General features: G+C 42.6%; 1 protein-coding gene across 1 annotated transcript in view; it reads left to right on the top strand.

Annotated features, from left to right (window-relative positions):
- The window catches only part of COL6A6 (collagen type VI alpha 6 chain), a 106,691-nt gene that overhangs the window by 50,276 nt on the left and 34,751 nt on the right, over window positions 1-21,664 (top strand). Inside the window, exons 23-28 of the mRNA XM_037061310.1 lie at window positions 1,074-1,136; window positions 9,206-9,268; window positions 12,046-12,108; window positions 12,952-13,002; window positions 14,636-14,671; window positions 15,889-15,951. Coding sequence (XP_036917205.1) covers window positions 1,074-1,136; window positions 9,206-9,268; window positions 12,046-12,108; window positions 12,952-13,002; window positions 14,636-14,671; window positions 15,889-15,951 — 339 coding nt within the window. The remainder of the gene's footprint in view (window positions 1-1,073; window positions 1,137-9,205; window positions 9,269-12,045; window positions 12,109-12,951; window positions 13,003-14,635; window positions 14,672-15,888; window positions 15,952-21,664) is intronic.

Below are 21,664 nucleotides of genomic sequence, written 5' to 3'. Positions count from 1 at the left end.
CAATGTGGCCTAAAATAATGAGAAGGGAAGGGAAGTCCTAGAAAAGACTGAGATGAAAAGATGGGAAAAAAAAGAAAAGTCAGACTATAGAACATTAGAATCATTTTCCTTTCTCAATTTGAAATCTTGGGAAATAATGTTGCTATTTGGCAAATGCAGGACAAGCAAGGGCTTTGCAGTTTTTTTCAGTGTTTTAACCCACGTAGTTATGAAAAATAACCGAAGTAACTAGTACATGTTGGCAGCTTGGTGCATGGAAGTTGGGCAGAATATCCATAGATTGGAGAAGAGAAACTTGGTTCGCGTTTCACCAGGATTTCAGAGCAGCCAACAGTCTGCCCCTGGACCTCCGTCTCTCTCCAGCGTGATTGCTTTTCTTTGTCCTACTTGCTAGCTGAGGAAAGTTCACCTCTCCCACCTTCAGATGAGGAATATTTGCCATTAGGATTGTGGGGAAGCATTTCCGTGGATTGACTGGCTTTATTTGTGCTAAACAAGCAATACTTCTATTCTGCAGATTTGTACTTTTTTCATGGCATAATTTAAAAAGAGATGCAAAAACCACACACAGCATGAAGGTGTCTCTGCATAACATGTGGAAGCCACAGTTAATAAGCAATATAAATAATACCCCAGAAGTAGAAATATCCAAATTCCATCTTACTGCGTGCCCTATCTTATTTATGACCAGTTGTGCAGTTACTGAGTAAGAATCCATCTAAATAGTTCATTTTCAGGCTTATATAATTAGGGATTATTTTGTTTTTAGGATTATTTTCTTTTCACATAATACATGCAATTGAAATATAAAGATGCTTAAGATCATTAGAAAGCAATACTGAACGTTTCCCCTGCTCGATATTTCTTCACTTTGAACGCTAATGCCCAGCTGCCTAGCTGTCAGATCGGACGCCTATCTCCCTGCACAGAGGGAGAGCTTGACAGGTCAAGGCAGAACCAAAGACATGGGCGGACTTCTCGTTCCAATTTCTGGCTATGTCACTGACTTAGCATTTTAATATTCAAGTATTCTGTTTTGTGGAGAAAATAATACTTTCATTCCCTGTACCTAGGGCCCAAGAGGAGAGGCTGGTGTGAAAGGAGAAACAGGAGGTCCGGGAAGTAGAGGTCCCCAGGTACGTACTGAGACAAAGTGACTGCATCTGGCTTTGATCTTGGCTTTAACTTGGATGCCTTTGTGGTTTATTTATTGCCTGTGAACTAGCAAATGTGTATGGGGTTTGACTTTATTGCTTAGTATGGCAACACCCCGTCCTGGCCCCTACCTTATTACTAAGCAGGCTGTCATTCTGTCCGACACAGAGCTGGTTTCTAGCCCTTCACCTCAGCAACTTAGCCACTATCGTGAGGTTAAGGATTCTTCCTCTATGTAAATAGGGTCATGTCACTCTCCCTCCCTCACTCCTCAGGAGCTTCCCATGAACCCCAAATTCAACCCACTACAAACACAGTCTAGCTACACTTGAGACTCCCCTGGAAAGACTGTAAAACATCCACCCACTGGGACCTTCCCCCCACCACTGACATCAGAATCTCTGGAGATGTGGCCAGGGTCTCAGTAACTTTAATTCTCTCCAGGTGAGCCTAACGCACACACCGAACAGTGGAAATGACCACCCCACATCAGCACTCTTAAACTTCAAAGTCCATCAGAATCACTACAGAACTTGCTCAAATGCAGAGTCAGATTCAGTAGGTCTGTGGTGGGCTTGAGATTCTATACTTTCAGCACACCCCCAGGGCATTTTGATGTTGCTGGCCCCAACCACACTTTGAGTAGCCAGGTCCTATATGATTTGACCCTTGCCTGCCCTCCCTTCTTCTAGAGTATAAGCTTGGTGAGCGCCAGGACTTTGTCTTGCTTATTATTCCAGAGCCCAGAGCAACAGTGCTGCCACGTGGTAGAGCTCAATACATAGCTGCATAAGGAATCCGTTAGTAAATGAATGAGTGGGAATAGCTGGGACTTGGGCTCTGGGCTAGCAGGAGGATATAGGGGATCTGCTACTTTGTGTCCATTAATTACACTGGGCAGTGGTCCAACATATGTGGCTGTAATCATCGAATTAAGTTAGAGGCTATTTGCATAAACTTGTATCTCATGACACAATATTTTAAAGCATATTAATTACTGCTCATGGGTATATTTCTCCTGTTTTTTTGATGAATGTATGCCTTCAAAAAGCATGAACAAATTAAAATTTCATGGTAGGATTCAATTTATGAAAAGTAACTATTTTGCATTTATATCTTTGAATTATTAAAAGCTTGGCTGCATCATAAATGGAGATTTTTTTTAAAAAGTTAATGCCAAGGGAAAGATATATCTGGTGATTATCTCATCTGTTTATATAAAATATTGAGATGTAGATGGGTTGAAATTCAAAGAGTTTAATTCCCTTGCTCTAGAATCCAAAATTGTATCCAAATGACTGTTAACACCAATAAATGATTCCATGTGCCCTGTAGCGAACTTCTGAGTGAGGGCCCTTTAATCTTGCCTTGGCAAGTTCGGTAAGAGTCATAAATCTTTCAGTCTCATGGCATTGCCAGAGGTAGTCAAAAGGCACCACTACTCTGTGGTTTAGCTCTTCCATTGATCTGGCTGGAAAGCATGGTTTTCTTTCTTTGCTTACTTGCTTTTCAAGACCCATGTGAACACAACGGAAGTACTATTTCAAAGATGTGTAAAGTTTTCTACGTTCAGGGTGTGATGAATGAGACCTCATTGTTGTTGTTGTTTCCAAAGGAAAACCACGGAGACAAACACAATCAGGTGTATACAAGGGGGCGTTATTCTTCACTGGCTCTAAATCCACTCATAATAGGGCTTCATATTCTCTGAGAACAGCAGGCCAGCTACTCGGGTGGAATCATATGAGTGTTTTCTAATTGCAGGCTGGAAAGTTGTTCTTAAGATATGCATTTAGAAAAAGGGATGTGATGTCTGTTGACAATGTTCTGAAGGCTTGTTAATTTATGGGGTGTTGGAGCATTCTGCACAAATCAAACATAGTAACCCAGCCTAGTAATTGGCTGTGATATAAAAGAAATACAGTCCATGGCACAATGAAAAAGAAGAAAGTACTTTGAAAGTTATGGCATATTCTTTTGTACCTTCCTTTGTTCCTTTCGTGTTTGGTTTACCAGAAGGTCCTAGAGTCATGTAACCAAGGCCTAGAAAAGGAATGGAAAACTCAGACACAAAATGCTAATTCCAATTAGAGCTGGAATTATTCTTTCAATCCATAAGGGGTTTTGTGAAACAATCACTGGTATCATATGCAATATCAAGGAAGTTTGAAGTTATTAAGGGCAAATTTGGGATAGAGTATAATTTCATCTTTACACAAAATAGCATAGGGGTCAAGGGCAGAGAGTGTGAAGTCCTTCCTGAGGGTGACTTCCTGAGGGTGACTGACAGCCTTGTGCCTTCAAACCTGTGTGTCCTTCAGGAATTTATTTAGCCTCTCTCTGCCTCAATTTTCTCTGCTGTGAAATAAGAAAAGCAATAGTAGCTACCTCATCAAATCTTTGTGGAAATGAAACAGTTTAATATATGTAGGTGCTTAGAAGAGTGCCTACCTTATTGTAAGCACTGTATAAATGTTTGTTACTACTATATTGCATCAATAACAAGGACGTTTTCCACCCAAAGCATGCTCCTAGCCAATCCAGGGAGAGCCAGGATAATGACAACAACATAACAATATGGGACCCGTATTGCAATCCCCAGATTTCATTATTGTGCATCATCTGGGTTAGATGACGCATCAGTAGACGTTATAGACGTTATAGACATTTATAGATGTTCTCCGAGTGTTTCCTGCTCTCAGGTCCTGTAGCAGGATAAAAGGATGAGTCAGACACAGAGCCTACTGTGAGTGCTCCCAGGCTCATCAGGGAGACCCATGCAGACAGACAGTTGAGAGGTGGTGTGCTTAATGTTACAGTAGAATTATACCCTGGCAGGATTTTCCTTCCCTCTTGCACAGACCGTTGCTTAACTCTTATGTGACATTTGTAAGATTTTTGATAACAAGAGTTATTTTTGGAAGCTCTTAATGAAAGAAATAAGTGCATATGATTATTGAGATGATGGGTGTTTCAAACAAGCATTTATGACACTAGTCCAGAAATAACTATTCTAATCATCTCATGTTACATAGGATGCTTATTTTTTTTAAAGATTTTATCTATTTATCTTTAGAGAGGAAGGGAAGGAGAGAAGGGGAGAAATATCAATGTATGGTTGCCTCTCATGAGTCCCCTGCTGGGAACTGGCCTGCAACCCAGGCATGTGCCCTGACTGGGAATCGAACTGCGATCGTGTGGTTCACGGGCCTGCACTCAATCCACTGAGGATTGAGCCAGGAAGATGCTTATTTTTGAAATAATAAAGCTTCCAGCCAGAAAGAAAATAGAATTATACCCAAGGTAGTGTGGTGGAAGGAGGATGGCATTATAGGAGGGGAACCGTGGCTTAGCTTTTGCGGGATAAGGAGGCTTTCTATAGGTGACCAAGGGAGAGAGACAGGCGTGCAAGAAAAGGCACCAGACTGTAGAAAAAGAGACATTATGGTGAATTCGGGGAGCCACGCATAGCTCCATGCGCATGGAATGCAGGATGGACTAGCACTGTCAAGATCAACATCTTCTCAGGTGCCTTGGAGATTAGTTCTTGCATTAGCTCACCCCTTGCTGGCCTCTTGATTTTTTTTCTCAGATTTACAGAAGCTGAGCATTTAATCTCCTTGGGTTGTTTGATATTTGCTTATCAGGTCTGATGTCACAACCTGATATTTGCTGGTTGTCAGTGTAGCCAAAGTTTTACCTCCATGAATATAATTACTAACAGGATTCCTTTTAAAGGTGAAAAGAACATGCACCTCTTTCTCCTGCCCTGGTGTATTTCATCCAAAAGGGAGGTGTCCTTGGGAATGCCCTAGCCATTAATCCCAAACTCCTAGTGCAATCCCTTCAAATACAGTGCTACCTAAGGACAATTTTTTAAAAAAATCTAAGCCTTTTTCATCTATCCTGACTTAACACTAAAGTGTTTGCGACTGTCAAGGACTCGACATGAACCAGTGACCCCCCATACCAAGTCACCTTATTGGAAGTAGATCTGGCCCCACCCTCCTCCATGACGTTTGGAGATTCACATTTTTAAAACTCCAGTTTTAACTGAAGCATGGATGGTAAGAGTTCGGGAGTCCTGCCCAAGACTCAGGCCTCAGAATAAGAGATAGGGTGGCTGGGGGTTCAGTCTTGAGGGTCAGAGTCAGGTTTGGTTCTTACCTCATTGTCCTGTTAACTGAGTGATTTGGGGTTAAACACTTTGAGAATCTGTTTCTGATTGGTGAAAAGGTCTTAATACTCTGTATCTCACCGTATTGTCGTAAGGACTGAAGAAGCCACATATAAATATATACCTCTCAGCACAGTGCCTTGCACAAAATTAATGTTCAATGAAAATACGCTATGACACAGCCAGAGGAGATTTGACCTCTAGTGAATGCCCTTCCTCTTTAAACAGCCTGAGCTGCTATTTTAACTCAGAGCTACTCTTGATCTCTGATCAAGGCAGCCTTTCGCCTCTTGGATGTCTTGGGGGCGGCAGAGAGTTTTTCTTATTTCCTTTAGAAATATGGTCCCTTGTATAACTAGCGGTATTTGTGCAGGTGATTTATCTGGGTAACAACTCCCTGAAGCATGTGCTCCATTCAAGCAGTCAGAACCCCCAGTGTGGTGCTTTGTGTGGTAAGCCACAGGAAACAGAATCAGGCTTTCCGATGTTCTCAGGAAAAGGTCCTGTCTGCGTCCTTCCATCTGCCCAGGAAACCCTCTACTTCGGCAGGCTTTCAAACAGGCTGGTCTCTCATCGTGCTCACGTGCATTTGAGGTGCCTACACATTAAGTAATCTCCCAGAAATATTCCTCACCTCACAGAGTTTATGGTGTCTGAAAGAAGCACAGAATTTGGGCTCCTAGGCAAGACTTCCAGTTCAGCTCTCAGTGTCAAGAGCACTTAAAATCTCTCTACTTCTATCTGTTGATCTACATGAAAATTTCCTAGGGAAAACCAACAAATCGAACACAGGATTTTATCTCTCCTGGGAACCATTGCTGGACAGGAGGTTGGATGAATCGGTGAACAGGCAGGTGAATGGATGGCTTCCAGGTACTATGCATGGATTCTGGAGATATGAAGTCAATGGGATATGCCTTTGCCTTTAAGGAGCATACAGGCTATTCTCTAGTGGATGAGAGAGCTGGTGAACAGTCATATACAGAGTAGAGGAATCTTTGGGGCAGCTGAGAGATCCAGCACAGCAAGAGGGGTTCTGGGATTCTTCTTGAGACAGTGATGCCAAAAGTCAGATTTTCAGTAGAGGGAGATTCTTCTTCTTCCCTAGACGGAAAAATGGACCTAAGCACAGGGAGCAACGTGCACAAGTGTGGATGTGTAAGGCACAAGAAGTATTTGGGACTCAGGTGTTCGATGAGCAAAGAATGATCGAGGTAGTCACAGATGACTACAGAGGCAGGCGATGCCAGTTGGAGGGATTTTGCACGTTAAGAAAGTACTAAAACTTTATTCTGAAAGCCATTCAGAATTCAGAATTTCAGGCAAAGTGACGACAGCAGCCTGACATTTTAAGTGAAAAGCAGAAAGGAATGGAAAATGAGGTAGAGAGAAGCCGGACCACAGCAAGGGAAGCCAGGAATTCGGGAGAATGCAAGGAAGGTCAGAGGCAATGGAATGAAAGAGAGATGGATACAGAGAGGGGATACAGTCTGCATGAATTGGAGCTAATAGCTGATTTGTTTTGAAAGATGAGTGAGAGGGGAGGGTCTGGATGATCCTTGGGTTTCGGGCTTGTGTTTCAGGGGGAGTAAAAGTGTCACCATTTCTTAATGAAAAAAACATGAGACTAAACATGACTTACGGTCAATATATCTTTGGTAATCACTTCCTACAGGATAGCCACAAGGCCTTTTAGTGTGTGAGTCTGGTTTGGACTGCAGATCTGTCTAAGACTCATTGTGTGGAAGTGGTTTGTGGATCTGCGGGGCTGCCACTCGGCCAAAGGGGATGAAGTGAGAAAATAAGGTCAGAGGACGGGTCCCTGGGGCACATGGAGATTTAAGAGGCAAATAGAAGATGAAGCGTCTTCAAGATTTCCTGAGAAGAGACGAGAGAGGGACCAGGAAGACCATGGTAACTTGATGTTACAGAGTTAGTGGAAAAATCCCCCAATATACATGGTTAAACTCAGATAAGCTCAGAACAAAAAAGTCAACTGGGCAGAACTTGCAGGCTGTGGGAGCCCCGTGCAGTGGTGGACGTGGAAGGACACAGATTGCTACGGAGAGAGACAAAATTGAGATTTTTTTTTTTTAAGACAAGCGAGGGGAAAAGATGACAGGCTGTGGAAATATTACACTATCTTTCTTAGTAACCAATTCATTGTTTAACAGTCTTTCATATTGGGAAATGTTTTATGCCCAACTTATTGCAGTTTTAACTTTTTTGAAGATGAAAGATTAATGTCATAATTTTTTTCTTCTGAACACAATCTGCTAAGTACCATGCTCATTGCACAGATTTTGTTTATTTTTAAATTATAGTAACCATGGTAAAAAAAATTATAAAAATGATTTTAATTCACCAATACTGGGGTTATTTACAAGTATTTAGAAACAATCTAACCAAAACACGTTTTTGTTGCCATGTGTTTTGATAACCCAAGGGAAAACTCTAATCCGAAATGTCAATAACATAAAAAGGCATTTAGGCTCTTTCTGAACTGGGATTTTTAAATGTTCAGCTTTAAAACTATTCCAATAAAACATTCTTCTGGAATGTTGGAGAGACTTCTATTGTATCAAATAGATTTTCCATATAGATGTGTGGTGTGTTTACCCATCTTTTTAAGTTTTGTGATATTCTTCAATAGGCTCTTAAAGCTTTCTTTATGTAGGTCTTTTATCTTTTTTGTTAAGTTCATCTAAGAATATTACAGTATATTTCCCACTGGTAAATGAAAAGTCATTTAAATTTCTAACTTATTGCTAGGAAAGAGAAAACTATTTCAGAATATTGCACTACCTAAATATATCTTGTTATTGTAAATTATTTTCAGTAAAGTTTCTTGATCTTTCTGGTGTGCAAATACTATAACAAGGGGGAACACAGAAAAAAAACAGAATTATCTTCTGGAGGCAGGCCCCTTGTGGTTCAGGCTTCCCCCACTAGGTGAGTGTTCTCAGAACCCATCTTTATCAGTATACCAGCTAGCATTGTTGTGAGATGCTGCATTCAGCTTCAGTGAATATTTTTTTAAGAGTCTTTCAACATGTTTGTCCATTTCATGATGGGTGATTTACAAGTGCACCTGCCCACACCACACTGGGTGTTCAGCAATTTTTTACCAAAAACAGCCTAATTCTCATATGCCCCCCCCGCCATTCCCCCAGTCTTACCCGAGTGACCTTTTTTTTTTTGTTTCTCCGGATGAAAAAAGTTTTCAAAGGAAGATGTTTTGCTGATGTGGAAGAAGTTAAAAAAAACCCACAGAAACACTAAAAGGCATCAAAATTAACAAGTTCAAAAACTGTTTTGAGCAGTGGAAAAAAGTCTTGGTAGGTGTATTGCATCAAACAGAGAGTACTTTGACGGTGACTGTAGTTTAAAGATTTAAGAATAAATACACAAAATTTTCTAAATAAATTCTGGGGTTTTTGGATCCCACCCCCTTGTATTGGCAAATAAAGATGTTTAGCATAGAACACACACACACACACACAATGTGTTTTCTACCAAAGCAAGGAACCAAGAAGAATATAGTTCAAGGCAAATGTCATCTAGAACACCCACTGTACATGTTTCACATTTTAGCAACATCCACTCTAACAGCAAAACAGTGAGAACCTAACATCTCTTTGGAGAGAAGACTGGCACTCATTTAGGCAACATCTGGCATGAATTACTTTATTAATTTTCCTTTATTTACTAGGCTTCATTTGACAGCTGGGATACTTTTTCCAAAGCAAGAATCAATGAAGCCATATGTCTTTTTTGCGTCTGGGGTTCATTTTGCTCTTAGAAAAGACACCGATGGTTTCAAGGAAAGTTGTTTTATGTTCTGCTGTATTTGTAATTCTTGTTTTGTTTCAGGGGCCTCCAGGACCAGAAGGAAAGGCAGGGAGTCAAGGCCATTTGGGAAGCCAAGGAAATAAAGTAGGTCACATTCTTTGTACCCACCAAAGTTAAGTTTTTTTCCTCAGGGAAATGTGTCTGGTTGGATTAGCCAGAGCCCTTTCAACAGAGAGGAGAACATATCCCATTGCCCCTATACCCTGGCTTGATTCTTAGAGAACCAGTAATAAGAGTGAGTACTTGGGTGTGGACCAGGATGAGATCAGGGATTCCAGGTCACAGAATCTCAGCAGGGGCTACTCCCTGTCCGAGCTATGGGACCCCAAGGAAGGGGGCCTCTTCTGAGGGCACGCTCCCTCCTTCCTCCTTCCCTCCTACCACCCACGCTCCTTTCCTTTGTTCCTCCCTTCTTCTCCTCTCCATACATGCAAACCTTTACTTCTCCCATTACTTTTTTCTCCATTCATATAAATGTTTGCTGAACACCTTTTCAGGCAAAGGCCCTGGACTGGCACTCAGCTAGCCTGGAAAGTCCGCTCCAGGAGAGCAGAGAGCCTTGTCTGTTTTGCTCACTGAGGCGCCCCTCATGCTGAGAGCTATACCTGGCACATAATATGTGCTTAGGAAATAGGTGTTTCCTGGAAGAGTTTCTGGGTCGTATAATGACAAATATGACATGGAGTCAACTCCACAGAATTTAGGATATTTTCAGGACAATAATCTGTATCAGAGAGTCGGAAACAGAGAACTGAAGTGTTAACATAGTGCTCATAGCGGTATTCCGGACCGGGGAAGGAGGCAACCGAGAAGCTACAGACTCTGAATGGGCCTTAGAATATGAGCAGGACTTTGGCAAGTGGAGAGGGAGCATGGGAAATTTCACGGAGAAGAAATTGGGTGAAGGAGAGTACAGGGCTGGAAAATCCTGCAAACAGGTAGTTGGGTTGAACAATGGCACGTAAAGAATAAGAAAGTCTGTGGTGACTGACTTTATTAAGTAGCCAGTGCAGTGCTATTAACAATTTTGTATTAAAGTATATGAAAGCAGCCAGACTTTGAAAGACTTGTAAATAGGCAACTCAGCGCAAATATTTTGAAGGCTGAGACTGGAGGCCCGGAGACTAGTTGGTATATGCTCACAGTTACCAGACCAAACAATGACTGGGTGACTTAACAGCGGGGGACTCTTCCAGGAGGAAACTGAATCAAGAGGGGAGATGGCTGGTTGGGGACACACAGGCTTCCATCGTGAGTGGTAACACCATCGCGGAAGTCAGAAAGTCACGAGGGAGAGCGGGTATAGGAGTGAAGAAGCTCATGTGGTTTGGGGGATGGGGAGAGGCTTTAGGGCTAGTTGGACATGCAGATTTCAGAGTCATTCAGACTCTGGGGGAACGTCTTTTTGTAAGAAGGGGAAGAGAAGTCACACAATGACTTATTAGAAAGGAGGGGAAGAAACCAAAAAGCATACTGGGTGCTGAGAAGAAGCATTCAAGGAGGAAAGGTCAAGAGTATCCGCTGATGCATGCTTTGAGAGCCACTGCCCAGAAAGAGGCCTCGGGGCATCAGATGGTCTGCTTCCCTTCCGTGAAGCCCTCTTAGGTGTCACCCTGACCTCAGTGCTGGTGGACATGCGTCCATGTGCACTTCTCACATGCACTGTGTTGCCTTTCTAGCCCTAAAATGAGTTAGCCACTCCCACTCAGTGGGGGCTACACCACTCCCACAGGGTTTCTTCCAAAGGCTGCATGAGGCAAAGGGCAGGGGGATAATGAGACAATGGGAACCTCGCCCAGCATGGCCTCAGCCGGATGATTATGGTTAGCATCAGCAGTGAGAGCCAGTGAGAGACGGGATATACTCTTGACACAATGGGATGAGAATGGCACTTGACCACTGTGGCCTTTATCCCCCAAACCCATAAAAACCAATGTAACTATGAGGAAAAAAACATCTTAGAAGCCCAAACGTAAGGACATTCTACAAAATACCTGACCAGTACTCCTCAAAGCTGTTTGCACCATCAAAAACTAGGAAGAGTTAATACACCGTCACAGTCAAGAGGAGCTTAAGTAGCCGTGACATGGATCCTGGAACAACAACAACAAAAAGCACATTTGGTAAAACCTAGGAACATCTGAACAAAGTATGGACTTTTGTTAATAATGAATCAATATCATTTATTTTGAGAAATGTTCCCTATCAATGTGACTAAAGTAATGGTCGATAGGAGCATATCGGAACGCTGGGTATTGTCTTCACGTTTCTGTAAATCAAAAGAAAGTTTGTTTGTTTTCTAAGAAAAGGAGGTAGCCTTTTGTCGACCTGTGCCAACTCTCCGAAGTAGCTGGAATTCCCTCAACACAGTCCTGAGGTTGGTTTAGAACCTTCAGTGGGTGTTCCAGCTGTCAGAGGTCATTGCCAGGAATGCTTTGTTGTATTGATGGGCACTTCTAGATTAATAACATCTGTCATCTTTACAGCAACCAGATGATCTGCATGGATCATCATGGAAAATAGTTCTGTTCATTTTCTTAAACAGTACAGAGCTTCCTCTTTGACTCGTGGCAAGGCACTTCCACGGGTGCGGTCCTTGGCACTGAGTGGCTAGGATGGCAGCTTGCGCTGAACACATCAGACTCGTTGAAGCTTCATTTATCACTAGAGGAGACCTCAGTAGCCAGCAGCAGCAGCAGCTCCTCCGGTGATGGTTGCACAATGCTCAGTCCTGGCTACAAACCCAGTGTCACTGTGCGCTACACATGGATGCAGTTGGAAGTACTGTCTCTGTGCTATCATTTTTATTTTGTTTACAAAAACAACCTAACAAGGATACATTTCAATGTTCTTTGTAACAGGGAGAACCTGGAGATCCGGGAGACAAAGGAGCCATGGGCCTCCCCGGCCCCCGAGGCTTGCCGGTTTGTGTTTTGTCCTTACTTTTCGCTTGGAGATGAAAGCATTGCCCTCACAATCTTTTCGTTCAGTGGGTGTCAGGTGCAGTTCTCTAAATAGGGGGTTAAATATACCATCCTAATCCAGCCTTATAACTTTCTAGAAATTGAGATGTTATCCTCATTTTGGGTGAGTTCCTTGGCCAGCTTCTCCAAGGTGGCATCCTCCCAGGTGTCAATCATCCTGGCCAGGAGCTCTGGAAGCCAAAGGACTAAATGGACGGAACTTGCCTTTCGCATCCCCGGAGCCCTTCTTTTGTCCTTCCCCACCCCAACCCCACTGTGAGAACCCAGTCATCAGAAACCCAGCCCCCACTTCCCCACCCCCCACCCCCCCTACCCCCCCACCCCCAGCTCAAGACAGCTCACTAAGGCCTTGTACAAGGGTCCAAGAGAAGCCAGTGCCCAGGCGTTCAGAAGGTCTTATTTTTATCTGGCAAAGTGGGAATGGATTAGTGTTAAGGGGTTAAAATGCCTGGGTTATCTGGAAGACAAAACACCACTTGCCTTTTATTGAAAGTACGACATGCCTGAGATTTTTCTCATTTAATCCTCATAATAACGCCAGGAGCAGGTATAATTATTATTCCCACTTTATTAGATGCTACAGGTGAGACTAAGGGACAGTGCTGTATGTGTTCTTGAGAGATGTCTCTAGTGCCGCTGTCACCAAATGTCAGTGGCCTGCCTTGGAGAATCCTGCTTCCTAATTTCTCCATCACACCTCACAGCTGGCTGCTTTGTTTTCTGATAAATAAGCCTGCCTCTGTCTGTGGTCTGGGCACTTGTAATTAACTGCTTGGTTTACAGGGTGACGATGGCAACCCAGGTTACGGTAGCGTTGGAAGTAAAGGAGCAAAGGTAAGACTCAGCAGCAGCAAGCTGGACATTTTCCACTACTTCTTTGTTGCTTGGGGGTTTTTTGTTCGTTTTCCACACTAAACAGAAAAGAAAGTGAGCAGGGCAGTTTTGGACTTTTTAGAGATAGATTTTGGCAATTTATTTGCTGATATCCTGTGGGGAATATGGTAGAAGAAGGAAAAATTTGGTGGTTTATGGTGCAGGCAACAGTTGAAACTTGAAAGCTGATGTCCTGGTCTTTGCAGAGCCGTGCAGCCGGGGCCTGACATGTTCCCGCCCTGTGCTTGAGTGTATTTAGGGTGACAGTCCCAAAGGTGTTCTTGTTTTATTATGTTTACTTTAGCCATTAGTGAGGGTTTGGAAGAGCCTTTGTAAATGCACTGGGCCAAGCAGTAACTCACAAAACTTTTAACTATATCGGAAGGATAGTTGTATATTTAAGTGTCTGGAAGTAAGCTAGAAAATTTATCAAAGCCAGTGATTTATATATACATTAATAGTGACTGCCTAGAAATCATAATAACAGCCACAGAAACAATAAGGTTAATGTCCTTTATGTAAAGTGGTTGAGACCTATGAGAAAGAATTACCGAGATATAAAAGAGAAACTTTGATGATTAAAAAGACATGCCAAGTTCATGTTGAAAAGTCTAAAACATTATGAAGAATCAGTGTAATTCCAAATGAAATACCACTGGGAATGACGCAAGAGGCTGTCTGGGAAAACAGACAAAGCTAAAAGTTCTTTGGAATGAAAGAACTTGGAATGAGAGATTGCCAGTGAAATGTGCTTTACAATAGAAAATAATTGAAAACAACTTTACTGTCTCATAAAAGGGAAGTATTAAGTGGCCTACAGCATTGGAATATTACCACTATTTAGAGTGTATGTATGTGACATGTATAATTATGTGAAGACATCATTATGTAACATATCAAGTAAAATATCAGAATGGAATCAGGAAAATCCGTTTATCCCAATGGTGCTCTAATACTTTTTAAAAAGCTAAAAGAAAATATCACAAAGTATTTATAATGGGTAATGAGATTCTGGGTGATGAGATTTGGGTGACTTTTCTTCTTTCTATTCTTTTGTATTTTATCCATGTTTGAGGAGATACTCTGCTTAATAATCAGAAAGTAAACTTTATTTTAAATCAAATATTTTTTCATCAAATGGGGGTTATCATACTTCTTCAACTATAGTCTGTGGTCAAAGTAAAGTAAGCAGAGAACTGGACAAGGACAGATCAGGTTGAGACTCCAGGCTTCCCAGATTTCCCCACTGAAATCCATTTGAAGAGGACGATTTCAGAAACACGTGGCCAAAAGACTGGCTTCCCCATGCTACCCCTACAGTGGAAGGGGAGCTGATTTGTAATTCCTCAGCAGCGTGCAGTTGTCCACTTATCTTAGCTCGCCATGATATTTTGGTGAAGTCAGTAAGTAGTTCAATTTAGAAGTTGAAGTCATTTTTTCAAATGGTGCTTTACAGTTTCATTTTCAGGTGTTTTGGTCCTTCCTTGGTTCATAGGCACTAAAAACAAGATAAGTCAGGAGGTCAAATTAAAGTCAGTATAAATCTACCTTGGTGATCTATGCACATATTAATTTTCTGTACTATCGATTACAGGGACAAGAAGGGTTCCCTGGAGAAAGCGGGTCTAAGGTACTGTGCGCTTCACACTAACTGGGGACCGATCAGAGGCGCTTCAGGTCATGGAACGTGCCATGGGCCAATGGGGCAATTCATTATAAATGAATTTCTAAAGTCATTGTGGGAGAAAGGAGGGGAGACAGCAGGCTTTTTAAAAATAAAAGAATTTAGCCCTGGCTAATGGAGCTTAGTGGATTGGAGCACAGGTTGAAAACCAAAGGGTCACCGGTTTGATTCCCAGTCAGGGCACAGGCCTGAGTTGCAGGCCAGGTTCCCAGTGGGGCCCACGTGAGAGTCAACCACACATTGGTATTTCTCCCCCTCTCTCCCTCCCTCCCTTCCCCTCTCTCTAAAAAGAAAGAAATAAAATCTTTGGAAAAATAAGAATTTTATTTTTAGTTGTTGAATTCATAGGGAAAGGAAGAAATTGTCCTTGTTTTCCTGAGCACTTGTGCTGCTGCTCCTCTATCGTATCTGTTTTCTTATTTGTTCAAAGTGAGGTGTAAGGACCACCGAACTTACCCAACCCCCCCCCAACCCCTTCTTCCCGACATGTTTGTAAATCTCCTTCAGATACTAAGTTAGCAATGCTGTCACTTGTGCTAGAAGCACTGACCGAGCTCAGTAGATGCCAGCTCCTCCGACAGGATCAGGGGACAAAATAAGGACAGAGCTCATGTCTCCAAAGAGTCTGTGTTCTGACTGGGCAGGCAGAAGTGAAACAGCTATAAAATTGTGGAGTTTGGGGGTGTACCTCAAAAAAGACTTAAAAGGTACAAGTGTGTATGTAAATGTCTTCAAAATACCGTACGATCTCACTTATAAGAGGAATCTAATGAAAAAACAAACTAACAAACAAAATAAAACCACAGGCATGGGAACATGGAATAGACTGAAAGTGACAGGAGGGGGAAGGAGCGGTGGATAATGGTGGAAAGAAGGGGCGGGGACCAGTCAAAGAACATGTGTGAATGACCCACAGACACGGGCAACGGAGAGGGGATTGGCTGCGGGAGGAGGGTGTGGGCTGGGGAGGGGAGGGCAAAGGGGGGAAATTGGGATGACTATAATAAAATAACAGTAAAAATTTTGGAAAGGAGTTTTATAACTCTGACTTGGAATTTAAAAAAGAAAAGAAAATGTCTCCATGTTGGAATTAGTTTCAAAAGACACTGAGGTATCTCTCTGATTTTAATAACTATTTATTTTCTTTTTCCAAACTTATTTAGGGTGAGGTTGGTGACCCCGGTGGTCCAGGAGAAGCTGGACCCAAGGGAGCCAGGGGCCTGATGGTAAGTTTGTTTGATGCTCACAACCGCGGCTACTTTGGGAAGTCCTTTTCAATGTTTTTCCAATCATCTGAGTTGTCACTTGTTTTCAAAGGCTCATAAGATGTATGTATTTTTTATTATATTTTATTGATTATGCTATTACAGTTGTCCTGATTTTCCCCCTTTGTCCCTCCTCTACCCAGCACCAGTCCCCACTCCCTCAGGCAATCCCCCCAGCATCGTTCATGTCCATGGGTCATGCCTGCAAGTTCTTTGGCTACTCCCTTTCCTATACGGTACTTTACCATGACTACTCTGTAACTACCTGTTTACACTTAATCCCCTCGCCTCTCACCCATTCTCCCACAACCCCCCTCCAATCTCTTTATCTTTAACCTTTGACATTTTGATCTGGGTGTGTCTTGGTGCCTCTTTGCACCCATCTTGTTTGGGACTCTCTGTGCTTTTTCCTGGACTTCCATGTCTATTTCCATCACCAAATGAGGAAAATTTTCTTTTATTATTTTTTCAAATAGATTTCCAATTTCTTGCTCTTTTCTCTTATCCTTCTGGCACCCCTATGAAGCTAATGTTGGATTGATTAAAGTTGTCCCACAGACTGCTTATATATCCTCACTTTTTAAAACAATTTTTTTCTTCTTGTTCTGATTGGTCATTTTTTGCTTCCTTATGTTCCACATCACTGATTTGATCCCCAGCTTTGTCCATTCTACTGTTGTTTCACTGTAAATTATTCTTTATTTCAATTAGTGTGTCCTGTGTGTCTCACCGGTTCTTTTTTATGCTGCTGAGGTCCTCAGTAAGTTCCTTGAGCATCCTTATAACCAATTGGTCTTCTCTATTTCATTTAGCTCTTTTTCTGGAGTTTTGATTTGTCTTTTCATTTGGGCCATGTTTCTTTGTCTCCTCATTTTGGCAGCCTCCCTGTGTCTGTATTAGGTAGAGCTGCTTTAGCTCCGTGTCTTGGTAGTGTGGCCTAATGTAGTAGGACCCCTGTAGGGTCCAGTGACACTGCCTCCCCTATCACCCAAGCCGGGTACTTGAGGTGCCCTCCAGGTGGGCTGAGTACACCCTCTTCTTTAATTGAGCATTGATTGCTGTAGGCAGGTCAATGGGAAGGATTTACCCAGGCCAGTCAGCTGCAAGGACTGGCAGTGACCACTGTCCACAACCCTCCACCCTCAGTGGAGGATCAGCTGTGCAGGGGCAGGATGGTGGTGCTCCAACGTGGTCTGTAGCTGTCCACGGGGTGTGCTGGCTCTGGGGTTTCCCTGGGAGGTGCAGGCCAAGGTCAGCCCCCACCTGTTTCACCCAGGATACCCTGCCTGAACCATAAAGCAATATGAGATGGCAGCTACTTGTGCTGGGCTTGGAAATTCCTGGGTGAAGCCAAGCTGTGAATCTAGGCTGCTAGTTCTGGGCCTGGCGCTCACTGCAGCCAGCTGCTGCTTGTTTGTTCACACGGAAAAGCAGCTTGGGTGGGCCCTTAAGTTAGGTGGGGCGAGTCTGTGGGAATCTCCAAGGCAGGTCAAACAGTGTTAGGTCAGGTTGATGGAATCTTAGATAAGGGACCAGTCTGCCAGCTCTGTGGAAGGCCCAGAAAAGGGACAATGGCCTCTGCTCACCTTGATGCCAGATACTTCAGCCTCTCCCTACACACCATTGGTGTCCCTCTAGACACCACTTCTGTGCCAGAGCTCAGAGGGGGTGAGTGTGAGTAGACGACTCTGCCTGTGGGCTCTTTAAGAGGAAGTGCTTGGGGCTCCAGCTGTTTCTCCACCAAGCACTCCCCACTGGTTCTCACAGCCAGAAATTGGGGGAACTTATCTTCCTGGCATTGGAACCCTGGGCTGGGGGACCTAGTGTGGGTCTGGACTCCTTGCTCCTGAGATATCCCTCCCAAATTTTTATCCACCTCACGTAATTATAGGACCAGCCCCTCTTACCAGTCTTAATGGTTGTGGGTTCTTTAATTCTGTAACTGTCAGACTTTCATTCACCTTGATTTCTGTTGGTTCTGAATGATGGTTCTATATTTTAGTTGTAATTTTGTTGTAGTTGTGTGAAGAGGCCAAATGTGTGCACTTTTTTAAAGCAAACTTGGGTAAGGAAATGGATGTGTTGCTCGTCCTTCAAGGCCAGGAAGAGGGCAATAACTGTGTGCTTTTAGTGACCAAGTTTACCTCTTCTGGCTGCCAAGGTACTATAATTCCTGGTTTTTAAAAAAGTTTTAAGGAATTCCAGTGGTCCAAAATGGGTTTTTAATAGAATTTATTGGGGCGACATTGGGTAATGAAGCTCCCCAAATATGGTCCATTTAATCACGTCTCCCTGGCAGCTTTAGTGCAACCTAACACCCTCTGAGAGCTTATCTTCACTGTGAAGGCTTTGTTAACTGTTGTATCTTAGTGAGGTATGTGCCCTGAAAGACCCTCTCTTTATTGAGCTCAAGAGGGTATCTCTTGAGCTTTGAGAGCCAGTTGCTATGTATTATGTAACCGAATATCCCTTTATTATTCATGGGAGGGGGTTAGATGTTGCCCAATGCTGTGACTCACTCAGACCGAACACGAGTCTCCATTACATTTTGCAGGCATCAGGGGCCTTGGGTTCCAGGGGCTTCAGAATGGATTTTTGTGTTTGCTGACTCTTTCTACATCTTACACTTAGATGAGACAGCTGTTTTACAAAGAGAGACAAGGGTAGTATAATTGTCTCCAGATGTGTTCTTTGTCGCATTGGGACCAGCACTGATCAGGTGGGCTGACCCGAACACCAGGTCGAGCAGGAAAAGAAAAATACCGAATCTGACTGAACTTGGTACTTGAGGTGGTTTTTCGTTCTTGTCATCAGAGTTCATTTTACTCTGGATATATATATATATATACATATGTACATATATATATATATATGTGTGTGTGTGTATATATATATATATATATGTATATTTTACATCATACAGCAAGCACTTTAGTGATTATTTATGTGGGTTTTAGGGCTGCAAAGTAAAGAAACTGCTCTTTTCTCCCGTCATCCTGCCTTTCCCAAGAGAACTGCCTCCCAGCTATAATTCTTTCCCTCATCATATTTCTGGATCACTGTCCTTTAACATCAGGCTCTTTAAAAGAAATGGAAGACTGATATAATTAGACAATTGGAAAAGACTTTCAAGTTAATCTAGATGTCATCTGCATTGAAATATCTCTGTATCCTCTTTCTCTCTGCTTGTTAATGAGGCTGATTACCCTTGAACACTGGAAACCTTCTAACGAGTTCAGCTGCTTGTTGGTTTCCTCTCTCCCAATGGCACATTAATCATTTTTGAAAAAACAATAAACTAGTGGGTAATATATTAACTTTTTTTCTTGGCCTTTGGTTCCTTGAATTTCTTTTTTCTTTCCTCCCACATTGGGCAATTTGTTGCTGTGCGTAACTTGCTAATTTCATCTGCCAAGCTGCATTTTCATCTACATGAGTATTGTTGAATTGGAAGTGCACTGAAAACCTCCAGGTTTTCCTTCTCAAAAAGTTGATGTTGCTGTTGGAGGATTGTGGGGAAGCGTTGCCTTACATGGTGAGTGCCTCTTCAGTTCTCTTGGAATACTGACATTCCTAGTGTAAGCCTTCTGAATCTTCACCTTGGTTTTTTTTTTTTTTCCACTAACTAAAGAGTTTTCTTTTTAATTGGCCTTGATTTTTAACCTCTCTTACTTTGTGTATTCTTGTGTGTTTGTATGTACTTATATTTTATTAACTTTAAAAAATGCACATACTTCAAGGCAGGGACTCTCAAACTCAGGGGTGACGTGGCGGGCTGGATAACTCTTTGTTGTGAGCTGCTGTCCTGTGCACTCCAGTAGATTTAGCAGTGTCCCATCCTGCCGATCTATCCACTAGATTAGCAATTTTCCACCTTTTTCATCTCCTGGCACACATAAGCTAATTACCAAAATTCTGTGGCATACTGAAAAAATAAATAATATTCTTTGCCAATCTGACAAAAATAGGTATAATTTTGATTTGTTCACACTGGATGACTATTGTTATGTTGGCCGTTGTCATTTCTTAATTTGACAATCTAAGGAAAAAGAGGTCAGTGCCCCTGACTAAATGGTCAGGTATTGCATGTTTTAAAAACCCTTGCAGCACCCCGTTGGGCCGTGGCACCCTGGTTGAAAATTGCTGCTCTAGATGCCAGCACCAGCCGCCACTGTCCCCATCCCCCTTATGACAGCAAAAATGTCCCCAGAGATTGTCAAGTGGCTCCTTCGGGGGGTGGGGGGAGGCTCAGAATTCTCCCCAGTTCAGAACCACGGATTGAAAGAATCAAGTAATTTCACAAGATTTGTGAGGAAAAAATGGCAATCCCTCCACCCCCATCTCTTCTCTCTTAAATTTTTAGGTTGTCTGTTTGCTGTACTTCTTGGGAGAGTTCATGGACTTTACCTCATGGTGTTCTATTTCAATTTAAAAGAGCTCATTTTTTCTCTCTGAATATTACTTTTTTTATACTACTTCTTCTTGTTTCATGGCTAAAATTCTTCTCTCACCTCTCTTAAGGATCTAAATTGGCATTTTTCAGTCTTCTTTGCCCAGATAGCTTGTTTTTTTCCACTCTTTTTTTCTCTCTATATTTCTCACATGTCTGAAGAAGGCAATATTTCTTCCTATTTCAGAATTGAGGACAAAAAGGCTGATTGGAAGCCTCAGGGACAATGGGACTGGTCAACCACAAGTTCACTGCCGAATGGTCTGGCTGAGTTCTTAGCAAATCTCTGATACCAGCATCTGAGGTCGTCTTTGTCTAGTCCGAGTCTCCTGAGAAGATTCTTTCCATTTCCTGCCTGGGGTGGAGGTCGGACTGCCAGCTTTCTAGGGACCACGTGGAGAAGAAGAGCTGAGGGCCTTATATCTACTTCACATACCTTCATTCCATCTCTCTGTTCTCAGGGTGGTACCAGGGGCCTTCGACTCTTCCCTGAAATCCTTAGCATAGACACCTCGGCTTTCCTTCTGTCCGGTGTTGGGGTAGAAGAAGGAACATTCACACAGCTATAGAGAATGGAGAGGGGATGGTGGATTCCTCAGATGATTTTCAGCCAGTCCTCCTTAGTCAGCTTCTCCCCTCTGCTCCGACAATGCTTCTAGAGGTGCCCGGGCGGACACTTCCTGAGCCTCCTGGGAATGTGCTATAAAGCACATGAATTCTTGGCTCTCCCTGCTGTTGACTTAGAATTCAGCTTTTTCAGATCTGCTGAGGCATGTAACACACTTATACATCTGCCTTCTAACTTGCAAAGACTATGGCTGTTATCTCCTTTCTCATTCTTTCCGTGCTTGGTGGGTTTTTTTTTTCCCTGTTTAAAAGTCCACTTACTATTATTTCAGTAAGGCACCGGGAAGGCTCAAAAGTACATGCATATGCTCAATCTACCATTCTCCCCTGGAAGGTTAGTCTGTATCTTCTAAATAAAAGATGATAGGTGATTTCTTTTCTACTCAACCCAGCATACTGTGAATATCATCAGAATACCCAAAGGGCACCAATAATTATTTGCAGCTCCTTGGGAAATGCTTCTACAAATTATGTTGATTTTAGACAAGTTCATGTTTATTCCTATAAAGGTTATAAATCCTGCAGCATTTTGACTGAACAAAGGAATATGGTTCTAATTTTTACACTAATTCTAGCTTTCCTTTGTTAAATCATATT

This window comes from Sturnira hondurensis, unplaced genomic scaffold, assembly GCF_014824575.4.
Source record: "Sturnira hondurensis isolate 20B ecotype Veracruz unplaced genomic scaffold, ASM1482457v3 Scaffold0013299, whole genome shotgun sequence".
NCBI lineage: Eukaryota > Metazoa > Chordata > Mammalia > Chiroptera > Phyllostomidae > Sturnira > Sturnira hondurensis.
This window is presented reverse-complemented; position numbering and strand designations above follow the sequence as displayed.